This window comes from Lepisosteus platostomus, chromosome 21, assembly GCF_059453375.1.
Source record: "Lepisosteus platostomus isolate fLepPlt1 chromosome 21, fLepPlt1.hap1, whole genome shotgun sequence".
Taxonomy (NCBI): domain Eukaryota; kingdom Metazoa; phylum Chordata; class Actinopteri; order Semionotiformes; family Lepisosteidae; genus Lepisosteus; species Lepisosteus platostomus.
The window spans coordinates 14,681,752-14,706,241 of NC_142631.1; the positions used below are offsets into that span (position 1 = coordinate 14,681,752).

General features: G+C 40.2%; 1 protein-coding gene across 2 annotated transcripts in view; it reads right to left on the bottom strand.

Annotated features, from left to right (window-relative positions):
- Positions 1-10,302: 10,302 nt before the first annotated feature.
- Positions 10,303-24,490, bottom strand: part of LOC148644061 (multiple epidermal growth factor-like domains protein 9) — a 194,118-nt gene continuing 179,930 nt past the window's right edge. The window contains exon 6 of one of the 2 annotated variants that reach the window (XM_088615360.1): positions 10,303-18,053. In XM_088615360.1, coding sequence (XP_088471486.1) covers positions 17,617-18,053 — 437 coding nt within the window. In that variant the 3' untranslated portion in view covers positions 10,303-17,616. Of the gene's footprint in view, positions 18,057-24,490 lie in introns of both variants that reach the window. The other variant, XM_088615359.1, reaches the window with a different exon arrangement.

Consider the following 24,490-nt stretch of genomic DNA (forward strand, 5'->3'; position numbering starts at 1 on the left):
TTATCCTTTTCTGCTCCGTGGAGTTTCTACAGCTTCTAGTATGATTTCCCATATTTAACCATGTACCCCCTGTGGTAAAGAAATCAAAATCTAACATCAGAATTGTGGAGCAGGAGTTACCACTGTAGCGCTGGAGCCCTGGGTTCAATGCCAGATCTTGTCCAGCTTGTATCCCTCCTTGCTTTATCTGTATTGGATAAAACAGTTAGAAAATGCATGAATGAAATCTTGACCTTTCACCTCCTGGCTGGACAATGTTGGACAATAATTTCTCTAATTGAATTAAATCTGTTGTATTTACAGATGCCTCATTAACCTTGAGGTTTATTGCTGCTTTTTGCTTGAGATATACCACTCTCTTCTACACTGCAATAGTTCATTTCAGAACACATTTGAGGTCGTCTATTTCTGCAATGAAGCAGCACTAAAAAGATAGTAGCTGTCACAGCTCCAGCTTGCTTGTGGTGGTGTTTATAGATGAATGTTAACCAGAAACAGAGTGTGGTATATTTAAAATAAATTTGCCTTACCTGCTTGGAAAGCAAACATTTTGTCTATATTCCTAGATAACGTATTTTGCTTTGTTAGAATTTTGAATACGTTTGACCTCCCCGACACAGTAAAACGTGAGATATCACATGCTTCTTTTCTAATGAAAAATACGTTGACTGAGGGAGATCTTGCTATGACCTGTACAAAAGAAAAAAAAACTCTCCTTGTTAGGAATGTGAAAAGCATTGCAAGCTGATGTTGTTGGTTACAGTAGTCTTGAAGTCGGTTACTCAACGCCAACTGGTGAAACAAGTGAACTAAAGTAACAGCCTAAATGAACAGGCAGATCAATTAGAACTGGAGATTTGGAATGCTGCTAGAATGAAAATCAGCAGACACTGTTTCTCCAGGACTAGTTTTGGGAACCATTGCCATAGATCAACAGAAAACAATAACGTATTGAACATGGATGCAATTGACAATTTAAAATGTGAAAATTTACTTTCAGCTTTTAAAAGGTCAAATGGGATTTTAATTGGCATCAGCCAATAATGTACCAATTTCTAAGTTCATCGTAACTGCTGAGGCAGGGCTTGTGAAGTCATGCCATTCATATTTTTAGAAAGTAATTTCTCTTAAATGTTCCCTTTTCATAAAACCAATTTTAAACAACGAAAAGATCAAGCCATTTATCAAGCAAGCTGAAAGGAAGGAGGAAAGGCTCTAGAAAATTGTTTCCTTAGACTACAATTAGACACCTGTTAGTTGACGAGAATTTCAAATGAAAAGAAATGTAAGAATCTGAAGTCTTCAATTTTGCTTTCATTGATTGTTCTCTTTATGATTTAAATGCAGAAGCATCTTCATATGGAAGAAGCAGTAAGTATAAGAGTCTCTTTGGTTCAAGAGGTTTTTAGTCATTGTTTTGTTGTTGTATTTTACAATTAGGTATTGAAAGCATGAAACTATAGTCTAAGAACATAATCATACTCTCTTACAGTCAACAACGGCATGCCACAATCAATGTCCTTTAGGATCTTCTAGACTCTTTAATTAATACGGCAATTAATGAATTCTATGTTTCTTTTACAACTACTTCTCCAAGACAGGAACAGAATCTACATCCTTAAATTGTTTTGGCTGAGCTATTGCGTGTGAACGGTGCTTCAGTCCGTGAAGTGCTTAGAGCCCACAGGATCAAGAGAGAATTCAAGCCATTTCGCCTTGTAAAATCTCACGCCAAAGCACTGATGGAATGGATTCAATCACTGACTGATGGATTGGATATTTCCTTCTCATTTATTGGACATGCAGTATGAAGGCAAAACCATTCCCAGGTCCTGTATCTAAGAGATATGTACCCTTAAAGATTACAGCACAACTGTTTTAGCAGGCTATGACGAAGGAATGATCCAGCCTACAGTTTCGTATTTGTCTGGTATGCTTCCATTCCTGCATTAGAAGCAACCTTGTTTTCTTTAAAAGCAGCAACCATTTCCTATAGAACTGGAAACAATACTCGCTCCGGTACTTTTCCTATTCCTTCAAGGTAGCAATTCCTGATGGGGAAAGGAAAAAAAAAAAGCCGAGCAGATTAAAATGGAGTTCCCCGTCATCCCCCAGATCTGAGTCTGTTTTCAGAGAAATGTGGGTCACACCGTGTTACAGTGAAATGTGATGTGAGGAGCAACTCATCCTATGATGAATCACTCAGGGAAAGTACCCAAAGCTGTACCTACAGCCGTTTCTGCTTAGATAAGGGATTCAAGACTTTCACACTGTACCCAGGTCCCAGGTTGTTGTTAAGTACAGAGCATCTCTTTGTGGTCTACGCAAGTGCTGTGGGTTTTGTTCTCAGCATGTCACTTGTCTGCATTTCACTCCTCCCTTCTTCCTCCATGGCAGCAATAGAAACAGGACCAATAACACCTGTTAATAAGAAAGTGACACCCTATGTAATTGAATCAGAAGGACAGATCTGCTATGAGCCTCCTCATGTAGCTGTTGCTGTAGCTGCCTGTAGCCGTCACAGGGTTATTCCAAATGCCTCTGCTGTTTATTTTTTTTGCAGAGAGCGTCTGACTAAGCCATCTAAGGCAGTGACAGACATGCATTTGTTAAGACTGTGCACTTTATGAATTCAATTGTTTCCAGCCTCATACAGATATAAAGACATATCTTTGGACGGTTTTTTGTGTTGACTACACAGACGAGTAATACTCAGATTTACTTGGGATCTTGAATTTCCTATATCAGTGAGGAACTTGCCACTTACCTGTAACAAGCAAGACAATCTGGATTAATGCCTCTTGTATGTCTTATTTGTTATGTACTTCCTTCTGTGTGGTCTGGTCTACCTACTGTAGGACTCACCCCATCCTAGTTAATCCATACATCAATCGGTCAAGCCCACTTCTGGTGTTCTCTCAGAAGGATCATACCTTGAACAGAGGACAAGGCAAATCAGCAGGATTCTACATCTGGATTTTCCAGGAAGGTGGCTAAAACATTTTACATCCCAGAAGACGTCCACTTGCTCTGCACAGGCTGAAAGGAAGGTCCCGAAAGCTCAGATACTTGCCCTTCTGTTCCTTATCTTGTGTGTGGACTAGCCAAGAGGAGCTGCACATCAGTGTCTTGGCTCGATGCCAAAAAACAATCAGAATTCTAGTGCCAGGGAATTTTTGGAGACTGTTTGGTGTATTACTGCCATCTGGATTTCTTCCCATCCTGTCTGTTTGGGAAATGCGATGGGGAATAAATTAAAGGAAAACATCTGATTGGAAACACCATAGAAGGTGACACTGGGCTCTGAACCATTTCTCCGATACGCCATGCGTATATGTTCTTTGAAAACATGTTGCACACCACTGTACAACTTTGTACTTTGAACATGAAAACGTTCTACATCAGGTAATTTCGCATTCTGAAGGAGCCTTTTGTTTTGTTTTACCTTAGATGTCAGAACTGTTTTATGCGGAATGACGACAGAAATGACAGCTTTCTGAACACCAGTCGGTGTTTACACCTCTGTACCTCATAACAGTTTAGCACGCTAAATGTCAATTCCCCCAAGCCTGACACACTCGAATTTAATTTTCTGCTTTCTGGCTAGCACACCCTTTGAAAGAGCTCCTGTGGTTAAGCTGTCGTACGATATGCAGAAGAAGAGCTCCACCTCTGTAACAGTTGCACCTCATCCTCTGACTATCGGTAAAGCTGGCAGAAAGTGCACCATCAAGAAGAGAGATGCAAGGAAGGAAAAGTTGCTTTTTTGCCACTGGTTCTTTGCTCTATTTCCCACGTGAAGATAACTTAGAATGATTTAGGAAACGGGGAGCAAGACTGATGACTCTACATGATTTAAAATGTGTTAAGGTTCACTGTGGTGTGGCACTACTTGCTTTACATCTGTTGCAGAATTTTCCTTTCCGTTGCACTGGCTTGTTTCGAAACAGGCAGTGGGATATACAGGAGCCTGAGACACGCACAGCAGATTTAATCTGAGACGCGTACCGATTTCCTTCAGTACCAGCAGAATGACCTGAAAGGACCAAAACAGCGTAGGAAACCTTCTAGTCAATGACTGTACTACAGAGACCCAGAAGAGCCAAAGTCCTCTGTACAGTTGGAAAGACTGGCAGCGGCCCAGGTGCCCTGCGTACCAAAAATAGTTTGCCACTCGCTTGCTCTTTCCTAGTTCGAGTAAACAATAATCCACATTGTTTCACGTTGCTGTACTTTCTCGCTAGGGCCCTGTGTGAAAAAGCGTGTAGGTGAGTAACCTGTGGAAAAACAAGCACAGTCTACGCAGAGCACTGTCACAGAACCAAGCTGTGCTTGCTGGAGTGGTAATTTTCAGAAAGTGTGAAGGGCACTGTAGTGTTGCTTCAGGAAGCTGGAGAGGAAATGGAGGCCAAGACAAGAGTCATTATGCCATCATCACATATCTTATCAGCTTTTATCAGGACAACCTAATTAACGGTTTCTCGTGGTACATTTCATTATTCCACCTATTTCTTCTTCCTTAACCAAAACTCTGTTGTTGAGCAGCGGCTGTTTGTCTTGGAAACCATACACGCTGAATGTGTGTAAAATGCTGTGCTGTATTTAAGAACATAAGAAAAGCTACAGATAAGAGGAAGCCATTCAGCAAATTTAGTCCGTTCGGTAGGTAGTTATTAACTGATCCAAGTATGTCACCCAGCTGTTTCTAGAAAGAAACCAGGGTGTCGGCTTAAAAAACACGACTGGTTAGCTTATTCCAAACTCCCACAATGCTTTGGGTAAAAAACTTGTTCTCAGTTTGAAATGCACTTCCATGTAGTTTGTAAATGCCCATGTCAGCTTAGTACATGTGTGCTTCTTGTATGACTGGTAATGAAACATCTGAGTTGTGCCTGAATTAAATCCTGTCCATCCCCATCCTCCCCGTCCAAGTGTATGACAGGGAGAAAGGGACTTTCAGCTAGGGTGCTTGATACCGTGATAAACTCTAAGCGCTAATCATAATCGATTAAAAGCACGTCATCTTTTCTAAAACAGTGTGAATTCCCTAAGCTACTAGCTAACAAAAGCCACCACACCCTATAGAAAACTGTGAGGAAAAAAAAAACTTGCTTGCGGTGAGTCACACGATACACTGAAGATCTATAAAAGAATACAAAAAATAAAAAAAGGTTTCTGCACATGAAACCACTGTAACAGGACCAAATTCTGGGGGGATATTTCATTTAGTTGACATGCCTCATTATTTGCAAATATCGGAAGGAAACGTCCTTCAGCAGATGGTAACATTCAAGGGCTGCTGGCTGTTAGAAGTTACAAAGCATTAGTGACATACAGTACAGCATTTGAAATGGCTCTCTGTGCCTTGGAACAGAAGATTCTCTTACTGGCTTTGAGAGGATCCCTGCAGTGAAGGAAAATGGTTAATTCCAGTGAGGGTTCATAAATAAGATCGTACCTAGGCAAGACCTACTTGTAGGTAGGTCCCTTTTCAGGCCATAAAGGCCCATGGGGAATGGGGGGCAAGGGCCACCATTTTTCTCAACCATTCGACACTGGAGGTGGAGGTGATGTGGTCAACATCACACTCTGGCCGGCCTATTACCCGCCAGAAGGATTAACCTCACTTGGAAAGCAGGCTGAGTGGACCTGGGAGCCATCTGGAAGGAATTAGAGCTACATCGCTTGCCCCTACCTGGGATCGAACCCGGGACCTTCAGGTCAGGAGCCAGAACCCATTGCCGTCTGAGCCGTACCACGGCTCCCCAGTAAGATGGGTATTGGCTATTTGCTCATGAAGTAGTTTAACCAGGTCTTTGCTTTAAGACTGACAAAAGATGCCAGGCCACTCAACCCCTTAAAGATTTTGGATGTTAACGCACATACAGTACATCAATCCACATGATCGGAAAGTCACTCATTCCTGGAAAGAGTCACAGCAGCAGGAAGAGTGATAGGGCTCAGTCTGGAACTACTGTATACCTTAAATAGGATTTCACTCAATTACATGACACACACATGCACAGACCACTCAGGGCTATCGATTATCCTAGTTATCTCGTTTTTAGGAGGTGTGAGGAATTCACAGCACCCAGAGAATGCCAACATGGACAAGGGCGAATGTGCGCACTACACACAGAAGGTCGGAGAATCAAACCTAGGCCTAAAGAGAAGCAAGCAAACATGATAAAAAAGCGATCTTTTCAAAGCTCTAACTAATTTGGATCAAATCTTTTCGTTGTTTGCATTGCACCTCCAGAATTGGCACATCTTGGCCTTTGAATTTGAATTATTACCTGGGGTGTAGCTGGCAAAAGAGACACTCGGCATTGTCAAAGAAAGCATTTAGAGTTACTTAAATATGAGGACACATATTATTATATTCGTATTAGATGGGTAAAGTGTATACAGGGATTTGTACTCCAACGTAACATTTAGGTTGTTTCATGTGAGTGTAGGGGATTTTTAATCTGAAGAAAAAAAGCAAAAGTGTTGCAATAGACAGTGCGGGTGTTTATGAGTACATGTTCTCAGGAGATAGACCCATGCTGAATTTTTGCAGTAAAACCGTAACCTAAATGATTCACGAGCAAGACAACATATGCCACACTTCTTTATTATTTGTTTGGATATTATATAAGAGGGAGGATTAAACCCTGGGTCATGAGGAAACAGGGAATTCTGACATGCTGAAAATGAGGCATGACTCATGAACCAAAATCTCTCCGCAAACTAGTAAACTACTGCTTCAAACTTGAAAACTGAAACTCCTTTGCCACTGATCTTTGCCACTGGAATAAAAGTGTTCTAAAAGTTGACGAAATTTTACCTCCCCTTTCGAATGCCAAAGCAAAAACAAATGCATTTAGTGTAAAAATGTAGTTGTTTTACCACTTTGGTTAATATGTTTTTTTTTCAAAAGCAAGTTTACATCTTTAAAAAAAAACAGTTAAATGCAAAGGCGTTAAATGCCCAAACTTTGAAAATCATTTTCTTTTTTGTCTGTTTTGTAAGTCCATGTCCGATTGGTTTGTAAAGTCGGAAAATCAGGAATACATTTTTAAAAGGCACAAAACATTTGGAAAAAATGGGCTCAGTACTGCAAAACTTATCAAACTAAAAATAATATGAATTCGATCACCATCATTTCTGACAGCATAAAGAATTAGTTGCAAACTTTAAAATACTTCAGTTATTGGCCTGTTCACTGTTGGTCCAGGTTCTTAATTTTGGAGCCACACCATGATGTGACAATTAGTATAAAATACGGCTTACTCGAAAGCAAAACTAGATATTCTCAGGTTTAATTCTAAAGTTTCAGAAACAAAAACTGAAACAACAGAATTACTAAGAAAAAAAGTTTCACAAAAATTAACTGTACTGTTGTGACTGGAACAGTAACTAAGACTATATTGTGTTTTTGTTATTAAGCTCAACAAAAACAATTCCTCCTCTTCCACGGACCAAGACTGACTCAGCAATTCTCCCACTGCCCTAGACATTGACTCAACAGTTCTTCCACTGACCAAGACATTGACTCAGCAGTTCTTCCACTGACCAAGACATTGGCTGAGCAGTTCTTCCACTAAGCTAGACATTGACTCAGCAGTTATAGCATTGACATACCACTGTTTTGCAGGAGTTAAGAATTTCCATTTGACTATCAAGCTGTTTGTTGATCTGTAATTGATTGTAATTGGAGCACAATAGTGATGTTCATGTTCAGTTCACACTGGGGAAACAGACTAGATCCACTGTACTTCTGTGTGAAACAGTGCATCTGGTTCTGCCATTTCTGAAATTAGCTAAAAAAGCTGCTAACAGGATCCAGCTCGCTAGTTTTTTTCCAAACTCCCACAACCTCTTGTTGACACAAGTAACTACTAATTTTGATCTGAAAGGGAACTTTAGCATTTAATATTTGCAATGAAACCTCAGACCCTGGAAGTTTCAGGTCAACATACAGTATCTCAGAAATTCAGTCCTGCCAAGCAGTGATTCAGTTCGGCATGAAAATGCACTTAATCCATTTTTAAATAATTGGTTTAATCACAGATAGGATTTTATAGTCAGTCTCGTGGTATAACATAATTCCTATTCCACTAACCATGTTAGACTGTGAAATTCCCCTTTAAAATGTTTAGCTTTTTATAATTTAGATTCACCAATTAATTTCTAGCATGTACTTACCCTGATCAGAAATTGGCTGTTGTGTGCTTTAACATCAACTGCTGTACAGAGAAATGAAGATTGACTAACAGACTCCTCCACACACACACACACACACACACACACACTAAGAGATGCAGATCAATGTCCAAGATATTCAGCACTGACTGGAAAAGAGACCCGTAAATCACTGACCTTAACACAATCCTGCAGGTGCCCAGGAAGTTGTAGGAGTTATTTTTCAGCAGCAGTTGAGAAAGCCTTTGGTAACTAATCCAAAATCACCCTCTGGCAACACACGAGACTGCCACTTGAGGAACCTCGCTCAGAGTCAGGTTGTGATTCATTTCCAGGTCGTGATCTGGATAACTCAAGCGAAGTACATTTCACTGAGCGCTTCTTTGACTAATCCACAAATCCAAAGGCTGACTGTGCTGGATTCCCTTTCAGGGAAGAGTGCTTTCTCTCCCTCAAGATATGCACAGAAAGAGTAAAGAAACTGAATTCCGTTAGTCTTGATCACTCAAGACTGCGAGTGGACCAGATAGACATTAACAAATCCCAAAAGGTGCTGACAAATTCAGCCTCATTGACTTCTTCAGGCACCTCATCTGGAAATTGACCCAAAAGGGCTTTTTAAGACTGAGGACAAACATCTCTTTAACCAAAGGGATGTGGAAGCTGGAACAAGATTCCTGGATCCCTGGGTTGCACAAGGTCCTTGGCTCAATCAATAACCAAATAAACAGGCGGTGCTGAATAACCTTTTCTTATCAGCAAGGTTTGCTCCTCGTTCCTATACTCTTTATTGAAGGATGCTGGGACAGGGGTCTGAAACCAAACTTACCAATCACTGTCAATCACGTGGCTCAGTGGTTAGCACAGCTGCCTCGCAGTGCTATGGCTCTGGACCTGGGGCGCTGTCTGCGTGGAGTTGGTATTGTTCACCCCGTGTTCACGTAGTTTCCTCCCATGGTCCAAAATGTACGAGTAGGTTAACTAGCTTGTGGAAACAAATTTGCACAGGTGCGAGTATATGTTTGCCCTGCAATGGACTGGTGTCCCATCCAGGATGTATCCTGCCTCATGCCCATTGCTCCGGTTCCCCCTTGACCTTGAATAGGATGAAGCAGTTAGAACATGGATGAATGCAAGTAACTTAAACCACATACATAAGAGCTGACCTACTGTCATTTTTTGGCCAGTTCAAGAAAGGGCTTTCATAACTGCCTATTTAACCTGACAGAGCGGTGGCTCTGTGGCTCAGGAACTGCGCCTGTGGCTGGAAGGTTGCCGGTTTGAATCCCGAGGCCGACAGAGGAATCCTACTCTGTTGGGCCCCTGAGCAAGGCCCTTAGCCCCAACTGCTCCAGTGGTGCTGTATAAATGGCTGACCCTGCGCTCTGACCCTAAGCTTCTCTCCCTGTCTGTGCGTCTCATGGAGAGCAGGCTGGGGTATGCGAAAAGACAAATTCCTAATGCAAGAAATTGTATATGGCCAATAAAGTGAGCTTACCTTAACTTGTAATTAAAAACCTTCCAGTAAATAACCTTGATTCAGACTTTGGCTTCCTCTGGGTTTTTTCTCTACTGTAAATGGGGAACTGTGGGGACTCAATTCTATCGTCTGTGTTTGCTTGGCTGACCTACGGTAAGAGTGTTGTGGCTTGAACTCGGCATAAGTGAGCAGAGCAAGAATTCATGTGCTCACCAGGAAAATGTGCAGTACACAGGAAAAAAAACAAAGAGCTCAGCAAAGTAACAGTAGCAGCAGGGAAACATGTCTGGAACTGGATTTGCATGAAACTTGTGATTTAAGTCACAATGAGCTATCGTGAATGACAGAGCTCTGACTGGCGGAATGTGTCAGAGCCTGTGAATGCTCACTCAACAGAACAGAGTGTGCAGTATGAACTTCCTTTCACTGCTTTGATTTACCTGTTTCTGTTGGCTAATGTACACTTAACACTTACCACAGTTGCTGCTGTCAAGGTGCATTCAGCTACTTTAACTACAAATCTTTGCATTTTTCTCAACTGCACATTCAGAGGCAAAACTACCAAGCAGGAGGGCAAAGAGAGAAGAAAAAAAAAGAATCAACCAGCAACAAATGTGATGGAAAAACAAAGCAGCCCCCAAAAAAACAAGTTTTATTAAATATATGCAATATTAGTTCATAATATATACACCATGTTATTCCTTGAAAACAATAGAAGGATTCACATACCTATGAACAACTCTTTATTGTGGAGATGTAGGACAGTTCCAAAAAGGGCTGGGACTGTTAATATTCATTCATGTCAGCATGTATCTGTTGCCCAAGGATCGGTACTATATCTGTACAACACACTATTCTTATGTACACTCCTGTATAACATCTTAGTCTTATTTACATTTATAAATAAATTAGTGAAGGTGTGTGACCTGAGAAACAAAGTTTCACTGTTGTTCACTAAGCAAATCAAAGCTGAATTCATTGCATCTTATACAGGGGCAGAGTATCCCTCCAAATGTTTGACAGGAAAACAATTACACAGGCTTTTGGAATGTGCTTTTCTGGGTTAACACTGCCCCCACCCACCCTTCAAGAAAGCAATCAGACCTTTTTCAAATTTGGCATCCCTAATCTAAATCACTGAAATAACCTGAGGACCAATGCATACAAATATCATCTCCCCAGACAGTTTTAATTCATTCTGGTAGACCCCATTCGTGTATCCAAAAAACTGCTTTCCACACCCATTAACAAAGAAATGTCATTTTGTACCAAGAGAAATGAGAAGCATATTTTGCTAACTATAAAAAGCAGGTCACGTGAGAGATTTGACTGAAATTTTCGGAACTAAATGAGTATATTCTGTATTAATATGAATGAAATATCACAGGGCCATTTCCCTATAGGGTAGGTTACCAATGGAACTCCACCCAAAGTGATAACATTTTGCTAGGAGTCTAGCTTCTTTTTCCTTTAAGGAACACACAAATCTTTTTGTATTCCTGAAGAGTGTCTCACAGTCACTCAGCAACAATCACTGAAACGTATCCAGAAAAGGGTTTTTAAGAATGTACAAAATTAGCCACCTTAGATTATAGTGCAGAAACAGTTATGTCATAACATGGTTAGACTGTAGTTAGCTCAAATGGTCTCACAATAAGTGATGACAGTCGTTTTTGTACAGGGATAATCCACAGTGTAATGCAGAGTACCAGTCTCCCTGGAAACACCCTGTATCTGAACTCATTCTATAAAGCACTGAAGAGAAACCATCATGAACTAACCAGCATTCATCATACAGTTAGTCATACAGCTGTTTTTGCATTTTACACTAAAGCAGTGTGCAAGATTAATATAATACCTAACTCAGACAGAATATCACACTATATTCTGACTATGTTTTGTCCATCTCGTTACCCTTACCATATTCAGAAGGAATATTAGAACATATCTCAGCCAAAATCCTTCTCCTACTGTGACTAGAACATCTCATTTTCTACCAGCAGGGCCAAAACATGTCATAGAGTAACCATCAGCCCCTTTGCTGAGAGACTGAAGACTGGAAGGGCTCACAAATCTACAGTTTAAGACAATTTCCAATGTGCGCTGTAAGAACAATTTACTGAAATGACCACCTACATTTACAGTATATCAAACACTTCTAAAATTAAAACAAAGCACTAAGACTTGCAGTGGATTACCTGCTGCTTTCTAGATTGAAAAGGTTTACAAGCTTAAGATTCTCATTTAGAATGTTTCTGAGAGACCCCAAGCAAATTTGCATCAAGAGTGGAGCTAATCGACATTTGGAATATAAGTAACGCAGCATACACAAAGTGACAGTTACACATTAAGAACACAAACATTTTTAAGATGTGGAAAATGCAAAAGCAAAAGTTTCTTGGCCTCTCTGCTCCTACTGTTTTACTTCACAGCTAGCTGTATTGCAGTCTGCAAACTGAGATTCGGAAGTGGGACGTATCACTGATACAGCAATCTGAAAATCCAGTCTTTCATAGCCAAATTCCTCAAATGTTTCAGGAAAAATGAAGAAAAAATTAGCTTTGTTCAACTTAACACCGAAGAACACCATTATGGGAACTTTAGTTTAAAAAATAAAAATAAAAATACTTGAATGGGTTGCATATTTGCAAAGAAGTGGGAAAAACATCACAGACTGAAATAATGGCTTTGAACATTCTTATGTATGGTTTCTGGCATGAACAGTGCTTCCTTTGAAATGTACAATAGTTTCATATAGAAAACTAGTTGCATCAGCTTTTCAATAACTTTAGCAAGGTTTCCAACTGAACTATTTTAGACTGTATTTCTAAAATAATAAGTATTTAGCCTTCGGCCTTCACATTATAATGGTTCACATAAATTCCATTATGATCGGCTTAGGAAAAAAAATATGATATTTTTTTCCCCCCTTATGAAGAGCAGCACTGAATCTCCTAGCTATTTCATAAAGATTTTATTAAAACCATAGTGTGGGGGTTTTCTTGAATGGAACAGAAAATAGACAAAGGAAAATTAGGCGGACCATTGTCTGCAATAAACACTTCATATTACAGTCAAATTAAAACAAAGAAAGGTGTTTGGAATTTATACATAGTCTCATTAAATCTGTACAGGGTACAGCTCAGAAGTATGGAAACACTGTGTATTGAGAGGATAAGGGAAAAAGCTGTTTTTCATTCTTCTTCACCATTATTCCTGCATTCGCTATCATCGTGAATTCCTGACCTTTCTCCTCTTTTACAAATAATCGCAGACATTTGAGGTCCTGCTCTGTCGTCCTCTCAGCAGCAAAACTGAACAGCAGCTGTTTAAACTCGAAAAAAGACTGCCCTTTAAAACCTTCACAATAATTATTAATTACTGTCAAGGTACAGTAGTTAATGTTGATGTTTTAGGCACATACACCATCCCCAGTTTTAAGGTTTCCTAATAAAAGCAAGACTGAATTCCAGTCACACTTACTGTACACACTGACTCCTGAAGTAGATTATAAAAGAGGAGACATCTCTCTCTTCAGGGATGAAAGGGGTATTTGTAAATCAGTAAAACAAAAATCAGAGGTTGCAAATGCTGTTTATAATTGCTTTATAAATGAAATATATGAATAAAGTAGAAATAGGGTAACATACAGTAAATGAGATAATAACCAAACTCTACTGTAGATTATTTGAATGTTAGTAACAAAATGCTAATTCTGATCCACAGCCTGTACAGTACCACACACCTAATCTTAACACTAACTCTTAAGCATTTCACTTACCACACTTCTATTCAGCAAACAAGTTTTTGGTTAGTTCCTGAGCAAAGAAGCTGTGCAAAAAGTTTGCTGGGCAGAGCATTGGAAGGTGTGTTGTAACACAGGATACTGTCTTCTCATTTGCACTTTTGGATTTTTCTGAAGGAAAACGCCTCAGAAATCCTTGAACTAGCCAATCGGTAACTCTTTTGACCGAAACAAATGGCTCTTGTGAAGTTTAACTCCATGAAATTAAAAGGTGCACAATAAAATCACCATAAAGAGGCCTGCCATATTAAGACCAGACCAACCTCAGCAAATTCACCTTCATATACAGCTCAATGCATGATTCGCCTCCCGCACACGAGTGCTATTTCACACTCTCTGCCATTGATGCTTCGAAGTTTAGCATCTTTTGCCTGATTTCTAGTGAATTTCAGCACATTGGTTTTAATTTAAATACTTTTTCTTATTCTATAATTTATTGCATTTAATGAATACACATTGCTTGAAGTAAAGGTGCTGGTGTGAATCGTATTGTTTTAAGAATGATAAAAGGAGTACTTCTCAGGGCAGGGGAATTGTCTCAAATTGTCCTTATGAGCCTGTGGAGTAGATAACCCCTAACGCTACTGCACAAGACCAAGGCATATGTCACAATGGTCCTGTTCATGTGTCAGGACAGCTCAATTTAATACAGACCAGCTCGTCACTTGTCTTTCCTACCCCGAGACTGTTTCAGAGCAGGTTTCAAGACATTCCAAATCTTTTTGACTGTTAGTGGTTTGTATCATCCATTGCTTGAACCACTGATATTAGTTTTGGCTGTTACTTCTACTATATGGACTGGCCACCATTCCTTAAAGGAGCTCCACGTCTCAGGAGTTTACTGAAGTCTAGCCAACTACTGAAATCTTTTACACATACAGAGGAAAATAAGAAACATGTATGGGATTAAGTCATTCACTGAAATGCGTGATGCATCTTTTGACAGGGTTATTTTTAAATAGGTCATTTATCATGTGTTTTCTAAAAGAAATAAAAAAAAACATACACTTTAGCCTATGTGCACACTACCTCAGTCAAAATGAAACATGCATTCAATGTAAGCTATGTCTTTTCCACTTCAGATAGCATCTGAAATTAGTCATTTCCTAACAAAACAGCTTGTGCTGCTGGTTTAAACTGTCTCTCTCATGCCAACTTGTAGCCTATTCATTCATCCCATATGACAAACCTGGAGTGGAATTGATATTTCTATGTTATTATCTTTCATATGAACACTGATGGCCTTGAAGTACATTGTTTCCTTTCTCGTGAGAGTCTCCCACAGAGATTGGAACCTATTTGATAAATAAATGCAAAATCAGGAAATCTTAATTTCTCACGAAGGGTTCTTTTTTTGTTTTTTTGGTTTTGGACGCACAAATTCCGTGGTTTTTGGTTTCTATGTTTTTTTCAACCTAAATCTCAAGGGTCTCTTAATTAACGAGCAACGGTAGGCAACACTAGGAACCTAGTTTGGGGTCAGCATGCATCCTGTTCTTTTAAAAATGTATAACTGAATAAACTGGGTGTGAAATGTCTATTTCCTTACAGTTCTGGCATTGATTTTGTTTTATTACCATATTGCATGCTTCAAAGGTACATTTCCTTCCGAGGACTGTATAGCTAAATCAATCAATCCAGCGTGATTACAAAAGACAACTCTTCCTTTTAGAAATGACTGCACAAACTGTGGAACACTGAATCATGTTTTTTGAAAAAGAGCCACGCAGCCTTATTATTAGGGAAATGCACTGTCAGATAAAATGAAAAAAAAAAACTCCACTAATTCCATCCCTGGTCAGCCATACTGGGACACTGAAGGAACAGTCTTTATGTTACCCACTTTGCAAAATGATTTCAAGTCAAAATTTCTGTAATAGCAGAGACTGTGGGAAATATAACATTCGGCAGGGTGTAAAATATAGATGGAGTCAATAAAGAGAAATGTAATTATACTAAAATAAACAAAGTGGATATAAGGGTGAAGAATTTACAACTTTGTAATGCTGGGGAACTGAAGAAGATGTTGTTTACAATACCTTTAACAGATCTGGAACTTTACTTTCTTTTGAAACAGAAATAAAAGGAAAGCCTTATTTAAAAACAAAATAAAAAAGGATAAGATAAGTGTAACTAGTTGCACTTTCCAAACAGTTGACCCCTCAGAATAAACCTCCCTAATTTCTGCTTCAGCTGTACATGCGGCACTTCTTGAAAGGACTACAAGACTGAATGCATGCTCAAGACTAAGACTTAGTGCCACAATTTCACACTAAACTAAAAACCCATATGAAAATCAACTGCTTGGTTTTCCCGTAATTTGAGATGATAAGGAGAACAAAAAACAACCTGTGACACACAGCAGTAAATGTTATTTTTAAAAGCATAAAACAAGGAAGTTAAGAGTACCAACAACACTGCTGTGCTATGTAATCAGATGTCGGTCTGTTTAGGGTTCAAACAACAAAATTGCTTATATCTCCTTCCACAGAATTTGCCTTCTGTTTTTATGTCAGAGAGGCTGTCTGCAGACTGGGCTTCAGAGCAAAGGCCATCTTTTTACTGAATTGTTTTCTTCAATATATATTTTATCTCAACTTGGTACTGCATAGAAGAAGGAAGAGCTTCTTAGTATTTGAAAACTGGATAATTAAGATATATCTAATGTTGATGTGTTTCATGTCAAGCTTGAGAGCACGTTGTACTTCAAATAGAGTTTTGGGGTATCTGTACCTGATAATAAGGCTCATAAAAGGGAAAATTCAATAAAGCCAAAATTCACAAATACTTTTTTTGTTGTCTATGTTGTGCAACACTCAAAAGGAAACAATAATAAGACTTTAGAAGCTGTTGATGACTAAAAAGATGAAATGGTCATAAAACATATTTATCTTGGAGATGTCTCTAAATTGAGGTTAGTAAAAACATATTTAAAGGCTTTGTGAATTTCCAACAATGACTGCTCTTTACTTCTCAGGAGGAAAAAAAAAAGGAAAACAGACACTTAAGACCCGAATACAGACGGCGCTGAATCTCCTGTCTGGTCATGTGTCCATGGCTCTAACTCTGCCACAGATCGCCAAGTGTCCCAGCCCTTTCCAATACTGCCCTATACAGTGACGCACCCATTACTGTACGTCATGTTATATGTGTATAATTCAGGTCTAGACCAAAAAAAATCATTAACATTCCTAAATTACATGGATCTCTGAAGTGGACACTTTTTTATCACTTGATTTTGTCCGCTGAAAAGTTTATATGAGTCTTATTGCCATTTCCCGTGATGTAAAGTTCATACAGGGTGTTCCCCATTTAAAATCCGATCAACCCCTTTATAAAAAGAAAGAAACGCTGAACTGAAATCGAATAAAGAGGAAGGCAGCTCCCTTTCCTTTCCGGATTTGTGTACTGCTCAGCTGGAGACTAGCTCCGCGGGATGAATCGCTTTCATCAGCTTTCATTGCAAAACATTCAGCTCTTCCCCAGTAGAATATTACCCTTTTCACAAAAAACAAAAATCAGCGCGTGGTCGTCTCAGAATTACAGACTTGACCAGCTTTTTAAAGTGATTATTACTTTAATTTTTTTTTTCTCTGTGAAGTTTGCAAAGGCAAAGTCACCGTTTCAGTGCAGGAAAGCAAATGACACGCGTCTCTGAATTCCAGCTTCATGACGCAAGTCTTAATCTCCCCCTCCTCCACGACGCCTGGGAACCCAAACACCCATAATTCAAAGCTTATTTAGAAAATCTGTGCCTTTTCCCACTTGATGTTTACAGATGGGGGGTGGGGAGGTGGGAACTTGTGAGGTTAGGAGTTTGGGAATCCCAATCACAGCAGCGTCATTTCAAAAACCAAATCACACAGGCTTCCTTCCAGTTATTAGTATCTTTTGATCGCCTTTGTTAAGAACTTGGTTTTAACTGCATGCAGCTCTGATCTTCCCTGCATGTCTTGTTCACCAGTCGTGATAATCCAGCGATGGGAACCTGATTATTTTTTAGTTTGCTGTTTTTCTTTCCCAATAAATTATTCCTCTTTCAGGATGTTGGAGGGGTATCTGTTGTCCCCATGTAGGACTACATGCTCCTAACAAGATAACTTCCAGGTAATCCATCCCATGGCTCCTTGGGAGGTCGTCGGAGCTAGGCCTTGTACATGCCCATGGGAGCGCTCAGGGAGAGCTGCCCATTGGGTGCCACCTCACTGGCCTCATCCTCCAGTAAGCCGGAGACATCCGCGTTAGGGATGCTGTCATGGTAACTGCTGAAGCTGATGTTGTCCTCCTTGAGCTCGATGGTCCAGAAGGGGGCGTTGAGCTTGCGGTTCTGGTACTCCCGGTACATGTAGACCCCTCCGACGAAGCCCATGAGGACCACCACCACCACGATGATGACCGCCAGGATGATGATGTTGAACTGGGTCCAGGAGACCTCGGTGGCCGTGGTGGTGTTGTTGAGAGTGGTGGCCAGGGCCTGGGTGGTGGCAGTGGTGAGCAGGGTGGTGGTGTTGGGAGAGGAGGTCATGGTGCTGGTAGGGGGAGCAGGGGTGGTTGTCGGTACTGCTGTGGGAAGGATCCTTACTGCTGAAAGGTAAAACGAGAGAACGTTTACAAAACAGATTTGAATTGGTGAACTATCAAGGCAGCCATAGGACAAAAATTAGAAAACCAGGTTGTTATAATAATCATAAACTTTATTTGACATCAGGAGCACTTTTAAAAAGTGCCTTTAGAGGTGGCTTCTCAAAGTGTTTTACAAAACGACAACAACAATAAAAAAATACGCAAGAGTTGCACAATGAAAATACACAATGAGAGGAGAGAGTAGAGGGTGGTACTGAATACGGTAGGAGCAGAGGGGTAAAGAACAGAACCAGTTCAGTAAAGGCTCTTCTAAAGAAGAAGGTTTTGAGTCCAGAATTGAAAGAGTTTAGGGAAAGTGACTCTCCGATATCCATAAGGATAGAGTTCCAGGGCTTTGGGGCTTAACAGCAGTAGGCCCGGACACCCATAGAGTGTAGATGGGCTTGGGGCACAGATAGGAGACCAGAATTAGAAGAGTGAAGGTTCCAAAGTGGGGAGGAGGATGACAGTAGCTCAGACAGGTACTGAGGTGCCAAGCCACGCAGAGCCACTGTTCGGTGGTAGTCAGATCTAAGTACTGCCAGCGAATTGGCCTAGTAAGAGTGTTTCCGAGTGAAAGGGATTAAAATAACTCAATATACTGTGCTGGCAAGGTTAGAGAAGTATTAACAATTTGGATCAGCAAACTTCAATAATGCAGCTACAGGATTAGTTCAAGGAAAAGGGACAAAGTTAATGGCTTTAGAGGTACGTGTTGTAATGCCATTTTAAAAGGCAGGTATTAGTCTTGTTGAATGGAGACAATAAAAGGATATAATACTTGAAACCCAAAGGGCATTGTAAAAATCAACCAGGACGATTATTTTGGATCTAGTTTAATTTTACCAGTAGAAATAAAACAGGAGTTACTTCTTTACACAATTGAGGTTGGCTGGAAAAAAGTTCTGGGTGCTACAGTGGCGCAATGGTCAGTATTTCTGCCTCACAGTGCTGGGGCCCTGGGTTCAACTTCTGGGGTGCTACCTGTGTGGAGTTTGATGTTCTCCCCATGCTTGTGTGGCTTTCTAGGTGCTTCAGTTTCCTCCCTTGGTGGACAGAGATACTAGTAGGATAATTGGCTTCTGGGAAACTTGTCCCAAGGTATCAATATGCGTGTCTGTGAGTACCCTGCAGTGGACTAGCGTCCTGTCCAAGGTGTAGCATGCCTTGGGACTTGATGATCTGGCTCCCTGTGATCCTTAATTGGATGAAACGGTTAGGAAATGCATGGATAAAACAAGTCCCTCTGCTATTACTGCTGCTGTACTGCTTCTACAACAGCAGCTACTACTGCTGAAGTAGGATTCCAGGAATCAGTGTTTTGAACCGATTGGCCTTATTTCTTAAATGGACACTTAAGCAGCCTCTGTCTCACCTGATTTGAGTCAGACTTTGAGACTGATATGAAGGTACTTGCTATTCTTTGGAGGTTCATACTGTCTTGGTGTGGTAGGGTTCCTGAGAATTTATTCAGGAAAAATAATGGTTTTACACCTTCAAGAAGTAATTGTAAGAATGACGCAGGTGGAGTGATTCTACAGTAGGGTGGTTAATGTGTAAAAGATAGCAACATTTCTTTTAAGATGGAATCTTATCTACCTCAATGATTTTTTGGTTCTTTTTCCTTTTTTTCTTCTTGGGTTCACTTTAAAATCGAGGGAATTTTGCAAGTCCAAATGTTTCACTAGAAATTCTCGATATTTACAGAAAGCCTCAAGCTTTGACGTAAAAACAAGTCCATGCCGAAGTAATGATACTAACGATACCATTCATTTCAAAGAACTTAACCTGTTTTTTTCTAGAACGGTTAGTTGGCATAACAGCCCGAACATCAGAGAGTTTTGTTTAACACATGCAACAGGATGTGCATAAATTAAAAAAAACAATTGCTTAAAAGGAAAATGCAGATTGTGCAGAACAGAAGTAGTGGGAACGTTCTGTTTTTCCTCATCAACACCTGATTCTCTCAGGGAGCGGATGAAGTCGTGAGAATGGGAAGATATCTGAGTGCTCCTGTCAGTTCAACAGCTTTACTCATTATGAGAGATATTCACATGTACCTTTTCCTGACGTGTAACATCACAGCATTTGCTCTATCTCAAAGCACTTTGTATTTCAGTTCAGACGGTTGACCACTGACGGTTGATACTGGCACATTTTGCTTGTAAAACGTTAACATGATGGTGTTCGGGTGGTGGGTGATGTCCTCTCATTCACCATGTGTCCCTTAACAAGTTTCTAAGATTAAGGCCTTTTATTTTCTCCAGCACAAAACATCACCTAGAATGTGTAAATAACTCTTGAAACATTTATTTTACCAGTTCAGCAATGCTATTGGGCTGAACTCCAAACAAAAGTGTAACATACTTACTGTACAACTTGGTGTAACAGAATAATAGAATCAGAATGAAACTCAGAAGATCTGGATGACTCCAGATTAATTATTTAATGCTGTTTATGTTTATTTTTTGTAAGAAAGTAAAATACTATAACTTTACGTCCAGTATGTCAAATCTATTCCACAAGGTTATCTGCATAAATACATTACAGTATATCTCCATCATCAGGTTTTATTCCAGCCATTCTAAAAAGTCTTTCTTAATCAGGTTTTTTCTAAATATTTCTGGCTCGGCACGTGAAATTTTATTGTGTTTCATTTCGTGCCTAGATCTTTTAGGGCATAAGCTTATCAAGAACAAACAGTTTTGCAAAGTCACTTGTACCGCCTTTGAATACCAGGGAGCCCGTGCTGCTGGCATTAAGGAAAGCTATCAGAGCTATAACAGTGAGATCTTCATGGTGTGTGCTGGAGCTGCACCCGACTGGAGGGGTGATCAGTCTGCTTGCATTGAAAATGGTTTTAAATTGCTGAATTAAGTACATTATTCTGTGCTTTTTATTTTGTGGCATCGTAAAAATGTCGGTCGATTCTGGAAAAATAAACCATGCTCTCAATTTAAACCTGAGCGAGTCCCGAGCATTGCAAATCAGGAATTTCCACCTCGTACAGGAGCTGTCTCGCTCAATCCGGGAGTCAGATGAGTGTGGTTTCCCGGATTTTTTAAAGAAATATATTGTTTCTACAAAGAAAAGCACTAAGGGATTGCAGCTCCTCCACTCAATCTCCACTATAATGTCTCAGTCGATTAAGTTCGACCAGCTTCAGGGTGGGCACAGAAGGGGTAGCTGTTCTGGTGAGGAGGTTAGAAACTGATGTTCTTTCTGTTCTAACTTAGTGTTCTTGTGACATCTAATATGTCAACCTTGATTACAATTACCTCCATTTTTTGTGAGGTGTCACCAGTGTTGTGAGGAAGCAATGCAAACCACTGCACCAAAATGCTACCCTGAAATACACCTGAAATACAGTATTTCAATGTCAATTTTTCATGGGATTTTCTGTGCTACCTGATCACAATCAGGTAATTGGATTGCAGGCCTGAACTGAAGCATTATGATGATGTGCAAGTGGTTCTCACGGATTCCCATCCTACTGACAGAACTGAAGCTACTGTGCCTCTTTTTTAAAAGGAACATTAAATATAACGACTGATTCGTCTGTATCGTGAAGCATCTTCAGATGCTGTGATTCTTGGCAGTATCTCATGTTTGCTAAAGTTCGGTTCCCTGCTTTCTCGGGTCTCATCATTTTTAATAAGGAAATGTTAAGGTGCCACACTGGGAAGTCTTTATCTTGAGGTACCACAACACCACAGAACATTGTGGAGGTAGGCATATTACATTCTGACATGACTAAGTCAATGTGGTTAGTGAAAAAAAAAACATTCAGTTGTCACCTGACTGTGGTTTCCCAGAGGGATGCCTCACAAATACCTCTATCATCCAGTACATAGTGCTGGCTAACTTTTACACTAGTGAAACAAGCGGAAAAGGAATCATGTTATAAATGGCTTAACTCGTACTGTCCTGTTCGTGCCAGAACGTGGAGTGTCAGTACTGCAGGTTATGCAAGGTAGCCTGGACAGGTTCAACGTTTACTCACTGGTGATTCATATCCAGCTAACGTTGCTCTGTATGACCTGAATCTGCCAGCTGGCTCCTGCCCAGATGCAGCCTCCATAAAGAGTTTAACATAACAGCACTGCCCCGGACATCTCGATGTACTATATCTATTATTTGTCAGCATCCTGCACAGCAACATAATTTCTCAACTTTCTGTCTGCTTAAAAGAAAGTTACAATGTGAGCACACTCATTTTGAAAGACATTAAAGTAACCTTAAGTGCAAAACTGATAAAGCTGCGGTCTTAGCTAAGTCTTAGCACGACGGTGGTCATCAGCACAATGCTCATCAACACGTGTTCTTGTTAAACTGCAGCATTTTCTAGCAAACAACAGACTTTGGATGGTACACAGACAGAATACATGCAAAATGTTGGTTTCTGTCCCTGACTGCTGCCTCTTTCTGATTCAGCACAGCTGTAACTGTGTCTGTTCAGGAGTTTCAAAATGAATTGCATGGAAATATTTTAGGTGAAAACTGGGTTTCTTTCATGAACTGAAAAAAGAAACTTCACCCCACGCAAGTTTCAACTGTAAAAATAACGGAGCCCTGCAATCTCTTTCTCATGGTTAGCATAACGGAAGTATATTTCTGTAAAGCAGGACAGACGGGCATTTAAAAAACAAATCCCAGATAAAGAGGTACTATTTGGGATTCATGACATAACTCAGGGGTGGCAATTAGTGATCTTGCTCTCTTAGTTCTTGGGTCCTTGATTTGATCCTGGACTAGGGTAACTTCTGTGTGGAACTTGCATGTTCTCTTCATGTTTACATGGATTGTCTCCATGTCCCGAAGCACAGTAGGCTTGAGCACATGCTGAAGGCCTGACTGCTCCTTTAATCGAGTTAAAGCCAAGAGGAAAGAAACAAGGGCTTTTCTTGGGCATCCTTCCATTAGACAATCTAATCTAATCAGCACTTTCCCTTCTTTTCAAAAGTGACTCTGGGAACTCTCTGTAATACTGTGTGGAGTGGAGACACAAATTGGTACTTGGGCACCGCAGATATGAAAGGAGGTCTCCCTAAAGAAATGAAAGAGCCATCAAAAATCCACAACTCCCAAAAAGCCACAGGTACCTGATCCAATATTCTGTCGGTATGTCAAACAGGAAAAGGAAGACACTGTAGTCTGTTGCTCTACCATAGTAAGATCATTTCAAATACAGCTGACTAACTGAAGACAGAAGGACAGACTGAAGAGACCGAGGGTTACAGAAAAAAATAACAGATGGACAAGATATTTTGTTATCTTGAGTGCATGTTCTATTTTATAAGAAGCAAAACAGCTGTCCAGCTGGGGAACTGAAGACAATGAGCCAAGAATTTAACTTGTTTAGATGTTCTGTATTCTGAGGGAAAACCACTGTTTTGAGCTCAAGCCTGAACAAACACAATTTGTTAAAATCACTTAGACCTTGCCTATTTCAACATCCCCGATATACCTTTCCCCAGCATATCCCATATTTCCCAGTAGGATGCACGTGACTTCCCAACAGGAGCATCAGGGATAAAACTGTGAAACTGTTTAATAGTGGACGTTATTAGTTTCAGTTCTTTATGGAAAATCTTTGGGTGAAGCTCATGCAACACCTACTCTCCCGTGCTGGGGACAGATACAGTACGAGGCCCAAGTGGATAACTGCCTGCTCCTCAAACCTGATACATGTGTTGGAAACCGGGGGCAGGACTGCTCGTTGATTGTTTGCTAATGTCCTGTGTTATACTTCAATAATTCTCCATCTGTCAGCATCTCCCTCCCCTGCAACTCAGAGAGAGCTCATCTGGGACCATTGCAAACCTAACCCTAATGCCACAGGGCATATGCCTTCCTATCTACCACAAGTCATCATGATCAATCATCACAGAATTACTCAACCCTAGAGAGAAGGCAAAACGCGTCTTTCAACCCCCAATCAGGTGACAGCACTACCATTCACACCAGCTCTTTAGTTCAATTTCACAATACACCTGGGGCCTGATTTTCAGCGGGTCACAAATCTACTAAAGAGTAAAAAACCCCTTTGAACACAATCACTAAGATTAGCTGTGTTCAAGGTAAAAAACTAAAATTTAATTTGTTTTAAAAATTGATGATTTCTACACATGAATTCTGACTCTGCGCTTTGACTCTGTTTTTTTTTCCCAGTGAACATGATTAGTTGGCCAATCTTCGATTGAACATCTCTGTGGTGTCATGGGTTCTGTTCTCCCCTGGGACAGCCTTTAGTCTGCAGCCGTGAGAAAAACCTCAGAGCAGAATGATAATTAGTCTATCTAGGGAAAAAAAGTGTACAAAAAAAATTAAATGCCCAAAACAACATATTTTCATTTTAAATGCAAATACTAGACAATGCCTTTGTCATAATAAAA